The sequence below is a fragment of the Schistocerca piceifrons genome, chromosome 3 (assembly GCF_021461385.2).
Source record: "Schistocerca piceifrons isolate TAMUIC-IGC-003096 chromosome 3, iqSchPice1.1, whole genome shotgun sequence".
Classification (NCBI taxonomy): Eukaryota; Metazoa; Arthropoda; class Insecta; order Orthoptera; family Acrididae; genus Schistocerca; species Schistocerca piceifrons.
Genome location: NC_060140.1, coordinates 961,055,094 through 961,072,069, shown reverse-complemented (window position 1 = coordinate 961,072,069; position 16,976 = coordinate 961,055,094). Strand labels below are relative to the sequence as shown.

The 16,976-nt window shown below is 41.9% G+C and overlaps 1 protein-coding gene across 2 annotated transcripts in view; it reads left to right on the top strand.

The window, feature by feature from the left end:
• LOC124787880 (neprilysin-4-like) overlaps positions 1–16,976 on the top strand; it is a 726,210-nt gene that overhangs the window by 490,323 nt on the left and 218,911 nt on the right. For both annotated transcript variants that reach the window (XM_047254857.1, XM_047254858.1), the window contains exon 4: positions 16,318–16,401. In XM_047254857.1, the coding sequence (XP_047110813.1) occupies positions 16,318–16,401 (84 nt within the window). The remainder of the gene's footprint in view (positions 1–16,317; positions 16,402–16,976) is intronic.

Here is a 16,976-nt window from a genome sequence, read left to right as displayed (position 1 = left end):
AATGAAAACTATTTTCGCAAGTTGTTGAACATTAGCAGTTTTGGTTTCCATCGTTAAGTATTAGCATTATTAATTTGTTCTACTACAAGCTACAGAATAATTGGTCAATGTATTAAGAGTTATAATCTGAAGAAAGTACTCACAATATGATGATCTGGTTGTAGATCGATAGCAAACTCCCTCCTTACATTCCTGAATACGTTGTAGTTACTGTAATGGAAAAACACCACTCACATCACTGTCAGAATCAGATTTGACATTGTCTTCCTCAGCACTACTCGAACTATCACTGCTCTCTCCCAGATGTATAATTAAATTTTCGATGCATTCTTCCACAACCCCTTCGGTTTTGGCCGCCTCTCTGATGGCACTTGCAGTGCTGTTTACAATTTTAGCCCACGTCTTCGCTTGTCACTTTATTGATAGCTGCTGGAAGGAGAGTTTCCGCTTCAGAGATCGTGAATTATTTATTGTTTGCAGCAATGTAATTTTTTATCTGCGCCCACACTCCTTCAATTGCATTGAAGTGACAGTGGTATGGAGGAAGCCGAACGATTTCATGCCCGTGCCTTTTAGGAATCTCGTCAATTACATATGTTGGAAATAGGGGTTTCTTTTGTGCCACAATTTCGAGCAGTTCCGCCTTCCTTAAATCTTCTCTGAAATCTACTTTTCGCCGTTTCAACCACTGAATGATATCGTATTTTTTTGTTGCCAGGGTTGGTGCCTCATCGTGAACAACGGAATGATAAGGCACATTGTCCATAACAATCACTGATGGACTTGTCAGATTCGTCATAAGCCATGTCTCGAACCATTCTTGAAATACTACACTGTTCATTTCTTCATGGTAATCTCCCGTCTTTTTTGACCGAAACATTTTCAAGCAGTTTGGCACAAAACCTTTCGATGTTCCTGCATGTAAGACAATAATACGCCCTCCTTTGCCAACAGGCACTGCCATTGTCCCCTCGGGCGTTCCATCATTCCAGCCTCTACGTAAATAATGGCTGGCATTGACCCAAGTTTCATCTAACCACACTATACTTTCGAATTCCACACCCATGATCCTGCGCAGAAATCTGCACCGCCATGCAACTACATCTGTCCTTTCCATTAATATTTTGCGTCCGTTAAACAGTGAATAGCTGAAGCCTATGTCTTTCAACACTGTACGCAATGAAAATTTGCTCCCTTTAAAAAGATCGTCTTTCTGAAGCGACACCTGTAATTTAGATAGAGTGGGATGTTCCCTTCTCTTATAATGGCTGTGTATATGACGACGAATAGCGTCTTTCTGAAAATCGTCCAAAGCTGTCACCTGCTTATTTCTCGGTCGCTTCTTTCCTGGTGTGTGCAGCTTTGTTGTGCCTCTCTCGTCACAATCTACACTATACTGTTCTTTCCCTACCTTTACAACAGTGTTCTTACTTATTTTCAATGCTGCTGCAGTTCTCTTCACAACCTGAACAACAGGAATTAAGGGCCCACCTTTGTCCTTTTCTTTCTCAAAGTAATCCCTCACAGAGCATACGAATTCACGGGCCTGGGTGTGTAGCACACTTTTCTTCCTCCGTTTCACTTCTTGTGTTGGGCTGGTACAACCCGCCGCACTAGACATTGTTTACAACGAAACATAAACAAGGAAACACTAAAAACAACAAAAACGAAATAAACTGCGAATTCAACTTCAGACAAACGACGAACGACCGCACCGCCTGCACGCGAGACACTGGTAAGTTTCATAAGCGCGCGCGACCGGGTTTCAGAGCGGCAATGTGGCCCCTGCTACCCGCTCAAAGTCAGGCCGTCATTGGCTGCCTGCCTGCGGTCACCAGGCAACGGAAAGACGCTACCTAGCTGTCAATACCAAAGACTCGTCTCCCAGACTATAGGTAAAGTACACTAAGAAACCTCTACTAGTGTCACCAGTTTAATCAAACATTAATTTTACATGTAATTCCTTTCTCTTAGAATGATCCTAAACGTTGGTGATGCAATGTACTGATATATCTGGTGCTCGCAATAAAATATTAAATGCGTTTAGCCATAACATCAGTGTCCACAACTCAGTGTGAAAATAACAGATGGTGGTATCTGGCTTGCAGCTTACCCACCTAAACATTATTTTTATCTTAATCGTATACAGTTAATGTTCCTGAGACATACATCACCTACGACTGAGGTACACACAGGATTAACACCATTCCACCTATTGCTAAGCTGCTATTCCAGTATTGGAGAATTTCAGCAATACCGATGCTTACTTAGAAGGAGAATAGCAGTGGGTTGAGGGATGAGTTGGAATTTGTACCGGGGAGGGAGACGTACTGGGGTAATCCGTACAGCTGAGGTAGCTCCAGTCCCAGTCTGGCGTAACGGCTACCGCGTCTGCCTACTAAGCAGGAGACCCGGGTCTGAATCCCATTGATGGTACAAATTTTGATTGATTGCTTCAGCCTACATCATTATTTTTATCGTTTGATTGCTATTCCTTGGGCCAAATGCACGTTATCATCAATTCATTGAACGGAAATGGAGCTCAGCTTGTTGCATTGCTGCCGTGAGGGATTGTACAATACAAAATGTGTGTCTGAAATAAAGGCCCTGGAATTTAGTTGGATTGCAGAGTTCATTTTTGGCAGGGAACGTTCTTATTGCTTAGTCGACTAACTGAATTTATTCTTATTAGCGGAATAGACTGTCTGATACACTTTAAATGATTTATGTGGTAATTAACGCAGCACTCGCTGTTGATAACACCAAAAAACATAAATTTTTACTAAGGCATACAATCTGACAATTGTTCATAAATAAGCGTTCTAGTAAATGTGGTCATGAAAGGAATAGTACGTGAATCCGTGGCACCAGAAGGTTTCTAAGACCATGGCATGTATTTGTGCGCGACTTCGAAGAACAGAAATTTAGCTGCTGCAAAGTAGTGAATAATTTCTTCAACGGAACTCAAGGAAAACCCGTCAGAGAACACCTGTAAAATTGAGCACTCGTAGAATTGTAAACAGATGAAGTGTAAGGATTTCTTTGAGCATCAGTCATCTTGCTTAAACAACAAGTCACATAAAGTTCTTCGGCGGTCGTTCGTGGGCTCGACTAGAGAAACCTCACTGAAACAACAATTACGGAAAACAATAAACGCCGGCGTGCGATAGATAACAGCGAGTGGCGAAAGCATAATGGCGTAGGTTTCCGCGGCCAATCAGCTACCATGGAAGTTTTCTTGTTTTCGTACCGCGTCATACTTTAAAAAATTGTCACTGATGAAACTAATGTTTAGGCCACGGTTACGGTTGCCTTCTTCTGGGTCTTTTGGGTCTACACTGGCATTCCTGTGGGTTTCCTGGGTCTTCCCATAAGAAGGCCATTGTAACCTTTGCCCAGACTTTGGTTTCATCAGTGGTAGATATTTACCACATAACTAGAAGCTTTCATGGAACCTGAGTAATGAAAACTAGTCTGTAAATAAATGAAGCGATTCAAGCGCAAATACCAAAAAGGATATAGTGATTCCATGCAGCAGATAATTTCACCTAATGCATGCTGCGGCTCCTTCCGAAAAGAAGCTATTGGAATTAATTTCATTTGTTTGAAAAATATGATCAATAGGTTTCATTGCAATTGCTCTATGTTTATACAGATTGTGCCACAGCTTCACGAGTTTACGGTAAACGATCCTAAATTGACTACAATGAGATAAGAAACCAGAGGTCAGCCATAACCAATATGTCATTGAATGTGGTCTATGTACTTCCGTCATGGCCTTCCTAGGAGGAAAAAAAGAATTATTTGCCACAGCCGCACTTCCGTTTTGTTCAATGATGACCGTTTTCGGTACCTAATATCAGCCCAATCTGCAATCGCAAAAATCATAGTGCAGAAATAAATACACTTTACGACAAACTTATGAAATCTCTTTTTATATAATAGCTATTCTACGGTACAAAACGTAACATTGGACTATAACTTGCTCCTTACTCTTGACGTGAAGTCGTTAAATTCGCTTTCCCAAGTACATGTGTCATGCTTTGTGTTAAGTGGACGCAAACTGTTGCCACGCATGACTTGGGTTTCGTCTATGCACCAAGGTAAGAAGAGAAATAACACACACTGAATGACATAATTCCCACTGTAACGGCAGGGTACATGTAAATTGCTATGGTTTCGTCGACTGCTTGTACATCGCGTATTCCTCTATAAAGCTTTCCAAACTTCGAGACAGACTTTCTACTAAGAAAGGTGTCGATATTGGAGCAAAGACAGAGTTGTCTAATTACAGGCGCTGTACTGCAGAAATACAAGCGCCAACGGAGAGTTTTGTTTTAACAACCTTTTTCCACTCAGAAACAGATGTTTAATTAACGGCAGAGTGGACACGACTGCTTCCAGCTACATGTTTATCTAAACGACGTTGTGCTCAGAGGAAAAGTACGCTCATGAAAAAAACACTCTTTTCACGCGCAAAAAAGAACTACAGACTCAGGTACCATGAACCACAAAAGGGAATTGTTGAAGATGGTGGCTTCGTAGTGTACACGAAACAGAGGTCTTCATACAAATCTTTCACTTTTCTGCGAAAAGTATCCTTCGTACTATACGTTTAGAAACTATGCCCAACGATCAGTACGACAGGACAGCGTGGTTTCGGCTGGCCGCCGTGTCGTCCTTGCCACACAGCGTCACTCGAAAGCGGTATGCAGGTGCGCGCGGCCAGCACGCCGCTCTCCCGGCGGTTTTCGACTTCCCCCATACTGGAGCCGCTACTTCTCAATCATAGTCAGATTAGATTAGATTAGATTAATACTAGTGCCATGGATCAGGAATACGATATTTCCTAATGATGTGGAACGAGTCAAATTTTCCAATACATGACATAATTAAGTTAATTTAACAACATACTTAAGTTAATATAACAACTTTTTCATTTTTGTGTTTTTTATTTTTTTATTTTTATTTTTTATTTTTTTACTTTTTATTAATTTTTTTTTTTATTTAGCCGGCCGAAGTGGCCGTGCGGTTAAAGGCGCTGCAGTCTGGAACCGCAAGACCACTACGGTCGCAGGTTCGAATCCTGCCTCGGGCATGGATGTTTGTGATGTCCTTAGGTTAGTTAGGTTTAACTAGTTCTAAGTTCTAGGGGACTAATGACCTCAGCCGTTGAGTCCCATAGTGCTCAGAGCCATTTGAGCCATTTTTTTTATTTATATCTAAAAATTCCTCTATGGAGTAGAAGGAGTTGTCATTCAGAAATTCTTTTAATTTCTTCTTAAATACTTGTTGGTTATCTGTCAGACTTTTGATACTATTTGGTAAGTGACCAAAGACTTTAGTGCCAGTATAATTCACCCCTTTCTGTGCCAAAGTTAGATTTAATCTTGAATAGTGAAGATCATCCTTTCTCCTAGTATTCTAGTTATGCACACTGCTATTACTTTTGAATTGGGTTTGGTTGTTAACAACAAATTTGATAAGAGAGTATATATACTGAGAAGCTACTGTGAATATCCCTAGATCCTTAAAAAAATGTCTGCAGGATGATCTTGGGTGGACTCCAGCCATTATTCTGATTACACGCTTTTGTGCAATAAATACTTTATTCCTCAGTGATGAATTACCCCAAAATATGATGCCATATGAAAGCAATGAGTGAAAATAGGCATAGTAAGCTAATTTACTAAGATGTTTATCACCAAAATTTGCAATGACCCTTATTGGATAAGTAGCTGAACTCAAACGTTTCAGCAGATCATCAATGTGTTTCTTCCAATTTAATCTCTCATCAATGGACACACCTAAAAATTTGGAATATTCTACCTTAACTATATGCTTCTGATTAAGGTCTATATTTATTAATGGCGTCATACCATTCACTGTACGGAACTGTATGTACTGTGTCTTATCAAAAGTTATAGTTCTGGGTGGAGATTTTAATTAGCCGCCTATAGACTGGGAGACTCAAACGTTTATAACGGGTGGCAGGGACAAAGAATCCAGTGAAATTTTTTTAAGTGCTTTATCTGAAAACTATCTTGAGCAGTTAAACAGAGAACCGACTCGTGGCGATAACATATTAGACCTTCTGGTGACAAGCAGACCCGAATTATATGAAACAGTTAACGCAGAACAGGGAATCAGCGATCATAAAGCGGTTACTGCATCGCTGATTTCAGCCGTAAATATAAATATTAAAAAAGGTAGGGAGATTTTTCTGTTTAGCAAAAGTGACAAAAAGTAGATTTCAGAGTAATTGACGGCTCAACACAAAAGTTTTGTCTCGAGTACAGATAGTGTTGGGGATCAGTGGACAAAGTTCAAAACCATCGTACAATATGCATTAGGTGAGTATGTGCCAAGCAAGATCGTAAGAGATGGAAAAGAGCCACCTTGGTACAACAACCGAGTTAGAAAACTGCTTCGGAAGCAAAGGAAATTTCACAGCAAACATAAATATAGCCAAAGCCTTGCAGACAAACAAAAATTACGCGAAGCGAAATGTAGTGTGAGAAGGGCTATGCGAGAGGCGTTCAATGAATTCGAAAGTAAAGTTTATGTACTGACTTTGCAGAAAATCCTAAGAAATTTTGGTCTTATGTCAAAGCGGTAGGTGGATCAAAACAAAATGTCCAGCCACTCTGTGAGCAAAATGGTACTGAAACAGAAAGGCCGAAATACTAAATGTCTTTTTCCAAAGCTGTTTCACAGAGGAAGACTGCAATGTAGTTCCAAAGGATTGGAAAAGGGCACAGGTCACCCCGTTTTCAAGGAGGGATGTCGAACAGATGTGCAGAACTATAGACCTATATCTCTAACGTTGATCAGTTGTAGAATTTTGGAACACGTATTATGTTCGAGTATATTGACTTTTCTGGAGACTAGAAATCTACTCTGTAGCAATCAGCATGGGTTTCGAAAAAGACGATCGTGTGAAACACAGCTCGCGCTATTCGTCCACGAGAATCAGGGGGCCATAGACACGGGTTCCCAGGTAGATGCCGTGTTTCTTGACTTCCGCAAGGCGTTCGATACAGTTCCCCACACTCATTTAATGAACAAAGTAAGAGCGTATGGACTATCAGACCAATTGTTTGATTGGATTGAAGAGTTCCTAGATAACAGAACGCAGCATGTCATTCTCAATGGAGAGAAGTCTTCCGAAGTAAGAGTGATTTCAGGTGTGCCGCAGGGGAATGTCGTACAACCGTTACTGTTCACAATATGCATAAATAACCTTGTGGATAACTTCGGAAGTTCACTAAGGCTTCTTGCAGATGATGCTGTGGTGTATCGAGAGGTTGTAACAATGGAAAATTGTACTGAAATGCAGGAGGATCTGCAGCGAATTGACGCATGGTGCAGGGAATGGCAATTGAATCTCAATGTAGACGAGTGTAATGTGCTGCGAATACATATAAAGATAGATCCCTTATCATTTAGCTACAGTACAGCAGTTCAGCAACTGGAAGCAGTTAATTCTATAAATTATCTGGGAGTACGCATTAGGAGTGATTTAAAATGGAATGACCATATACAGTTGATCGTCGGTGAAGCAGATGCCAGATGCCAGATTCGTTGGAAGAATCCTAAGGAAATGCAGTCCGAAAACAAAGAAAGTAGGTTACAGTACACTTGTTCGACCACTGCTTGAATACTGCTCACCAGTGTAGGATCTGTACCAGATAGGGTTGATGGAAGAGATGGAGAAGATCCAACGGAGAGCAGCGCGCTTCATTATAGAATCATTTAGTAATCGCGAAAGTGTTACGGAGATTACTGATAAACTCCAGTGGAAGACTGTACCAGCCCGGTATTCACCTAGTTGGATGTGGAAAACCGCCTAAAAACCAAACTTGGGCATCATCATTTGTTGGAGGTCGTGGTTGACATTTCACATGTGGCTGAACACTTCGTGTTTCCTTAAATAACGTAACTATCCGGCGAACGGTCCGGACACTTGGATGATGTCGTCCAGGATACCGAGCAGCATACATAGCACACTCCCCTTGGGCATTTTGATCACAATACCCACACATCAACACGATATCGACCTTTCCCGCAGTTGGTAAACGGTCCATCTTAACACGGGTAATGTATCACGAAGCAAATACCGTCCGCACTGACGGAATGTTACGTGATACCACGTACTTACACGTTTGTGACTATTACAGCGCCATCTATCACAAAGCGCAAAAAGTGGTCCAAGTAAAACATTCATATTTCTTTACGTACTACGTGAATATGTAATAAAAAATGGGGGTTCCTATTTAAAAAAAGGGAGTTGATATCCGTTTGAGCTATGGCAGCGCCATCTAGCGGGCCAACCGTAGCGCCATCTGGTTTCCCCCTTCAAGCTAGAGAAGTTGCGTACTTTGTAGTTTTTTCGTTTGACGCTTATTTCGTGAGATATTTGGCCCAGTCAATGGACCACTCTGTATAGGCGTTAGAGTGTCGGAACTTGAGATCGGTATCATGGCGGCGCACAACGTCAGCTCACAGCTCTTCATTCGCCATCTTGATGTACACAGTAGAACTGAGGATTGGAAAACGATTTGCAAGAACATCTTGCGGCATGACACGCATTTCGTCCCGTACGAACCTTCTAGTTGTTACGCCTTAGGTCGTCCATTATCCAAAGGAAAAGTTAGTTTAATCGTGGATTGGCGATTGGAAAATGCCATGACGGTCGATGAATTCGGACATGGATACATGCCGCTACGCGGAGGTAAACAAACGCGCGCTCGGTCGCAAGTAGGCGAGGCGCAGTCAAGGCGCGCTCACTTCACCACTGCCGAAGGCAGACTGAATCATTTCGGCTATCCGTGCACACACTCTGGACAAGCCCAAACCTCTGTACGTTACAATGTCTACATCCTTATGCAAGAATCCACTTAGTAATGTTGGCAAGCATAAGGTGATGAACATAATGAGCTGTGGCATTAGGATGTGGACAACTTGAGATACTGAGGTTACAGTCGGTGTAGGGAGTGTGCATGGATAGCCGAAGTGGTTAAGTCTAGGTTCCAGTCCCAGCCAGCACAAATTCTCATAATGTCAATAATAGCTAGTACATCTATACCGAATATAGCTGATATCAGAGAATTCACAGTCAGGGAATATACTCGTATATCGAATTATTTTGTACAGCTGTGGATCGTCAAACAAGGTCTGTTCTTTCAGACATGTCTTTGGATAAATCGTGGAATAACGGTGGTAGAGAAAGGGCTATCAAAACCCGCAGAGGCAATATATAACGAACACAATGAACGGATTTGCCAAATAACAGAGAATATATTTACCAAGCGACATTGTCTTTATAACTCATTGAGAGTACACCAGCGTGAACAAAGAATGGGTGAGAAATTCTTTTCCATTGATGCAGCAGTATTTTTATACTTTCAGTTATCGAAGGCAAATTGTAAAAGGTAACATTTTAAAAAGTAAATTCATCCTTTACAATACTATAATAGCAAAAGTAGCATAACACAACTTCAAAAATTCTTTCGTTTCAACATAAAAAACTATAATATAATTTTCCAGTCTTTTAATCGCACCTAGAAACTAAGAAACTGGAAACTGTGTGTTTCGATGGAGCTAACGATCTATGCACAATTTCAGAAAACTTTTATCGTAAGCTGTAGTTCCCTATGGTCATTTGTTGATTAAAATCTCAGGGAACATGTACCTTTTGAAAAAGTAGTGTGACATTGTTAACTTCCCTATGCATTTAATAATACGTAGTTTCAGCTAGAGAAAGGTACAAATGGGAGTCACCTGAGTACAGCTTACAACTGTTAGTTCTCAAATCTCCACCTTTACAAACAAATTACACTGTCGCATCGGCTGTAATAAGCATCATATGACATAGCTAAAAGCTCAGAAAGAGCGTTTGTACGTCGATGAGTTTAGAATGACTGATGCTACTGAATTACACAATCAACTCTCTAGCTGAATGTTTGTAATACACCGGAATCCTGCTTCTCAACGTGGAATAAATGTTTACGGCGACCGTCGAACGGTCTGCTTTCGGCAAGCCAGACATCGAACTTTCAATATCGCTTCAGCAGAAACAATCATTTACCACAGCATATTATACATTCCTACAGTCCAGCTTCGGTTGTAATTATTTCATTTCATGTTATTGCATTTCATTGATTTCATCTGCGTTGATTTCACTCATTTCATTTCAGTGAAATTAATGTGTATGAACTCTGTATATAATTGTGCTCTTTCGTATACTTCACTTTTACATTCGTTAATCAACTGCAACACAACATTTGACAAAGGATAGTTCTTAGATAGTCCGCGGCTCGTGGTCTTGCGTTCTCGCTTCCCGCGCACGGGGTCCCGGGTTCGATTCTCGGCGGGGTCAGGGATTTTCTATGCCTCGAGGTGACTTGGTGTAGTGTGTCTTTCATCATCATTTCATCCTCATTCACTCGCAAGTCGCCGTAGTGGCGTTAAGGAACTTGTGGAGCGGCGGCCGAACCGCCTCGCTAGGGGTCTCCCGGCCACCAATGCCATACGTTCATTATTCTTATTACTTAACGTAACACACCTGCAGAAAAGAGGACCGCATAAATTACAGTTCAACAGCACAGATCTTCAGCTAGCCTCGGGTACCTATAAATACTAATACTACTGCTAGACGATTCTGTACCGGTGTGAAAAAAGCTCCAGAGACTGCACAGCGCTTGAGAATTCCATTTCCTCTTTACATTTTCTACAGACTGCATGTAGCCCAGAGGGTTTGACGAACCAGATAAAACTAAAGCCGCCACTTCTCATATGAGCTTCCATTCATTCATGTTTTCATACATAATACCGCCAGTATTGTGAAAAGCTTCGTAACAGTGTGATTTTTAGCTCTGCATAAAGCCCACTGGTTTCGTGGGGCTCGATACAGCTGCAGCCGTATGTCACATCATTTCCCACTCGTTCATTCTTTTCATACGCAGTACCGCCAATCCAAACATGCTATTATCATGATTAACTCAATATTAGTCTCGCTGTCGATATTCCGCTATCGAGGCCTTATGATAGTTTCATTTTTAACTCATCAAAAAAGTAATCTGATGCAAGTGAAATAACATTTCTTTAAACTAACTTATGCACATGAATATTTACAAAAGAAAAATGTGTCAGAACGAATCCGCTAGTGTACATTTTTTCCTTTATTGCAGTTTCGCTCTTTCGTCCGGCTGCGTGAGGGTGGACTGACAGTGGTACAATTGCCGCTCTGCGACCAAGAGCATTTATAAATAAATGTATAGCTTAAAAATTTTAAGAAGATAAAATATTCACTTGTTTTAATTATTGAAAAGTGTGGCTTTGTATTGAAGATCTTAAAAACTGTCTTTTTTTCTGAACCCAAAGACCGTTGGTAGTGTATATATATATATATGACTAACTACTCTCATGTTCAGAGAAAATAGAGCACCTTGCACGATTAGAGATAGGACGTTCGTATTCAGAGAGCATGTACGATAGTATGTTCTGCAAAAATGATTAGCATTTCAGTGACCCCGGTTGAGAATGTGTCCTGTTGTCTAGTAGGCAAAGGGTCCGCCATGTGCGCTGGTCACTTGTTCCATGCGTGATGCCATCGACGCCTAAAAGGCGCGAATGGCTTCCTGTCGTATAGCCATCCATGCTACATTCACCTGATTCCAAAGTGCATCTGTGATGGTTGGCAGTGGTTCACTGGGACGGTTCAAATGGCTCTAAGCACTATGGGACTTAATATCTGTGGTCATCAGTCCCCCATACTTAGAACTACTTAAACCCAACTAACCTAAGGACATCACAAACATCCATGCCCGAGAAAGGATTCGAACCTGCGACCGGAGCAGCAGCGCGGTTCCGGACTGAAGCACCTAGAACCGCTCAGCCACAGCGGCCGGCCCCTGGAACGGAATATAATAAAACAGTACATAAGTGATGTAGTTACAGAACAAATTTTTCGCTCCGAAGCGGAATGTGTGCTGATGTAAAACATCCTGACAGATTACAATTTTGTGTCAGACGGACACACACTCGGTACCTTCGGCCTTCGCCGGCACGTGCTCTACCAAATAAGCCGGACCGAGACTAGAACTCGGGACCTTTGCCTTTACGCGGGCAAGCCCCCGAGCACGACTCAGTAACAGTTTGGAAGACAGATGACGAGGTTCCGGTGTAAGTAAAGCAGTGAGGGCACGTCGTGCTTCGTGCCCGGGTAGCTCAGTTGGTAGAGCAGATTCCCGTGGCAGACAGAGGTCCCGAGTTCAAACGTGGATCTGACACACAGTCTTAATCTGCCAGGAGGTTTCTGCAGCATGCCTAGTTACTATATGCAGTACAGAGAAGCCCCATATCAACTGCTCCTAACCCTCATTAGCATGCCGGCCGCTGTGGCCGAGCGGTTCTAGGTGCTTCAGTCCGGAACCGCGCCGCTGCTCCGGTCGCAGGTTCGAATCCTTTCTCGGGCATGGATGTTTGTGATGTCCTTAGGTTAGTTGGGTTTAAGTAGTTCTAAGTTCTAGGGGACTGATGACCTCAGATGTTAAGTCCCATAGTGCTCAGAGCCATTTGAAGCATCTGAACCTCATTAGCATCCCAGTCTGATCTAATATCTATCAATAATAACAGAGTCAAAATTAAAATAATGCTCAATAAACTTCACTGTTACAGCGAAATGCTTCAAGATTAATTAGGTTTTAATATAATCCATTATGGAGTCGAGGTAGCAGTTGTCGTTATACTGGTTATCACTGATAGCATTCAACCGCGATTCTTATACACATATTTTAACAACGCGTTTCAAGAGACAATGCTCTCATCATCAGGTTGTAAAGTCTATGTCATGAAATTCAACGGACTAAAAGAGCAAAATACCATCACAAATAGTTGGGAAGTCCATAGAGTAAAGCAGAATTAAAAGTATATTGGACTGTGGGTCCTCGTCTTACATTGAAGTTGTGGACACAAGTCTATGGCCGTCCCATAGCTAGCAGATATGCTGTCGCACTGTGCCGGCTCGGGAGCTGTTGTGGACTGACGTGCCTAGGTATTGCGGCGTGGTTACAGCCGTGTGCTTGACGGTAACGCTATGCTATTGGGCGCCTGATTTCCTTATTGCATTGGTCTGCCATCGTTAGCCTCTCGCAACTCCGTCAGTGACATGCTACAAGTTTAAAGTCGCGTACCTACCCTAAAATAATTCTAAAAACTCGCTAAAAAATCTCATTTCTTTAAAATTATCTTGTGCATTGAGAATATTGCTTTGTTTCTTTTCATGGATAGCTATCTCGAATTCCTCTAGTAAATCAAGTTTTCTCCCTTTCTTTTCTACATGCAATATTTCTACGTTGTCTTCTATGCTATTAAGGGGATGGCCTGTTTCATATATATGGTTCGCAACAGCTGATTTGTCATAATTTCCTAACCTTATGTTCTTTATACCGGATCGCGAATGATCTTCCTGTCTGCCCTATATATTTTGCATCACAAGTTCTGCACTGAATCTTACAAACATCCGATCTTTCAAACTTATTTCTCTTCTCGCCAATATCGTGCTTAGGGCTATACCTCACTAGGTTATTAGTCTGAAAAGCTGTTTTGACATCGTATGGCTTTAAAATATTTGCTATCTTTTGTGAGACTGTTCCGTAGTATGGCATCGTGATAATTTTCACCTTCTCTCCATCGGGTTTTTTTCTTTTTGCGCTTATTGCTTTTCCGTAACAGTTTTTTAACCATATCTATTCTGTAACCGTTATTCGTCGCTATTCTCTTAACGGTATTACTTTCAGTCTCCCTATCTTTTTCGCTCATAGGTATATTGACTGCCCTATGCACGAGACTACGGAAAGCAGCTTCTTTATAAGCCTGCGGATGGCATGAATCATTCGGGATCACGGCATCAGTCGTAGTTTGTTTTCTATAAACGGAGAACGCATGTTTGTCGCCCCGCTTTTTTATATTCAGGTCCAGGAACTGTAAACAATTGTCAGTTTCATACTCCACAGTAAATTCTATTTTATGATGTGCGTCGTTGAACTTTTTTACTATTTCCTCAATGTCCTCATGGGAACCATCGACAAGTAACAGAGTGTCGTCAACATAACGTTTGTAATAAACAATTTTACCCATAATGTTATCGTTAGAATTTAAAACTTTATCTTCAAGGTCGTTGATAAAAATGTCCGCCATAGTTCCTGAAATACTGGACACCATGGCTAACCCATCGTCCTGAATATAAAATTTGTTATCAAACGAAAAATAATTAAAACAAGTAATGAGCTGTAGGAGTTCAATAAATTCAATTATCTCTTGCGTTGAAATTTTGCCGTATTTAAGGAAATTTCTCTTAATGATTTCCATAGTTTCGTTAACCGGAACACTGGAGTATAAGTTCTTAACATCCAACGAAACCAAACGGGAAGTGTCAGTGGCTGGCGTATCTTTAATTTCACCTATCATGGTCATACTACCACGCACCGAATAGTTATTTTTATACACGTAAGTCTTTTTCAGAAATTAAGGCTAACGATGGCAGACCCATGCAATAAGGAAATAAGGCGCCCAATAGCATAGCGTTACCGTCAAGCACACGGCTGTAACCACGCCACAACACCTAGGCACGTCAGTCCACAACAGCTCCCGAGCCGGCGCAGTGCGACAGCATACTTGGTAGCTATGGGACGGCCATCGACTGGTGTCAACAACTTCAATGTAAGACGAGGACCCACAGTCCAATATACTTTTAATTCTGTTTTACTCTATGGACTTCCCAACTATTTGTGATGGTATTTTGCCTTTTAGTCCGTTTAATTTCATGACATAGACTTTACAACCTGATGATGAGAGCATTGTCTCTTGAAACGCGTTGTTAAAATATGTGTATAAGAATCGCGGTTTAATTAGGTTTTATGTACAACTACAAATGAGATGGTACAGTATCGCGAATGGGTCGCTGATGTGAGTAGAAATGTAGAAGGTGAACTTGTAGGAAAGCAACCTAACGTCAGCCAGGGCGCTGGGAAGCAGGAGAGGCTGCGTCTTTGTGGCAAGGGACGCTGGAGCTACGAGCCGAGCTACGACAGAATGTTCCGGAAGGAAGACAAGACATGGGAGACGCGCGTGATCGCGGGGGATTGCATCGGACGAGCCTATATAATCTGGGCCGTTGGTGCTGCTGGAAGAGTCCTTCGGCAGTTGCCTCAGACGCTGGAACTGAGTTACTCTGCCCTCGGGGCGGGACTTAGTTTCTCGTAGAACTTAGCTGCACAGGGTACATGCAGGATTGCTCAACTTACATTCAATGTGTTGGAGCCTCTTAGGATTCGACAGTGCTCTTATCCTACCTCGTGTTCCATCTCAGTTATTTCATCAAAAGTATACGTCCTTTATGCCACCGAATTCCCTTATCTGCAAAGAATTTCCAGCTTGTTTTCCAGCACCAGGATGTCGAGTTGGACGAGCTACCTCATGATTGGATTTAGCGTCTAGCTCCCATCCTGATCCGCTCGCACGAAAGTACACACGCGACAAAAGGAATTTATTTTCTTTCTTCCACATTTTAGTTAACACTTCTCAGCGTCAATCGTTTCAATGAGCATGTCCGTTCCCTACAAACATCAGATTACATCTGTCTCTTTCTAAAACACATTTTCAGCAAAATTAAAAAAGATATACTAGCCTAATCTGTACAAAGACACTGTCTGACGTTAATATGGATGGTTACAGATAAAAAAAACTTAATGCGTAATTTAGGAGTTTTATTTTGTTACTATAGTATACATTATTCAAATTGTTAATGATTGTGTAGTTAGTAATAACAATAGTAACATAATTAATGTAAATTTTGCTGTTTTCCAAAAATACTAAATATATTTGATAATTTTGGAATTACAATATCTGAAAGAAAAACAGCTTTTTTCACTAGTACACAAACAAGCAACACCCCCAACAATTAAGAACGCAAATAAAAGTGAAAAATTATAAAGAGAATTTAATGTATCTAGCGTGTTGTATATTAGAAACTGAAAGTTTATCACCGAGCAGTTCCATTGTACCTAGAAATAAGCTGATGGTTTCTGGTTGTGTAATAACGTCTGTAACTGAATCCTTCTGTCTCTCTCTCTCTCTCTCTCTCTCTCTCTGTCTCTCTCTCTCTCTCTCTCTCTGTGTGTGTGTGTAAGTGTCTGACTACGTGAAGACGCCACATAGCTACGGTGCTGTAACAAATGAACGGCATGCCACCGCGATTCTCCTCTACGTGCTCACGATAATTCCTCAGGGTTGTTCTTTTTTTCTCTGCTGCAGATTCCAAGTCGGGCGAGAAGATGGCGCTGATGTTGCGGCGCCCCGAGGCCCGCACCTGCGTCTCCGAGGCGTGCGCCAAGTCCGGTGAGTGCCGCGGCGCGGCGCCACCCCCGCCTGCCTGGCAGCACGTCACTTCCGGCAGGGATTCCCCGGGCGCATGCACGGCAGTCCAAGTCTCGCGCAGAGTTCAAACTTCCTCCGACTGGGCTGTGCATGTGTGTGTGTGTGTGTGTGTGTGTGTGTGTGTGTGTGTGTGTAGAGGGGGGGGGAGTCAGAAACTAGTTCTCTTCCTCCATGTTCTGAGACCCAGACACCCCAGCGGTTATGTTCCTCAACGTTCTCCTGGCTGTGCATAAAATCAGATTGCCAGCACCGCTATAAAATGTCAGTCCGCATGTCTAACGTGCTCACTGCTTCATCGTCCATTCCACTAGGGGTAATTCAGACGTTTCCATTCTAACAGGTGTCGCTTTAAGAACATAACATTTGAAATGTTCGCCATGTCTCTTCTAGTAAGTTGGTAGCACTGAACATTGTACGATTTACTTCTGTTCTCTTTGCAGGTAGTAATGGAACAGAGTGTTTTCACTGTGAAAACTTATTACAAGTGTAGTGAATGTTGCACTATTCGCAAACTTCCTGGAATGTTTGGCCAAGGC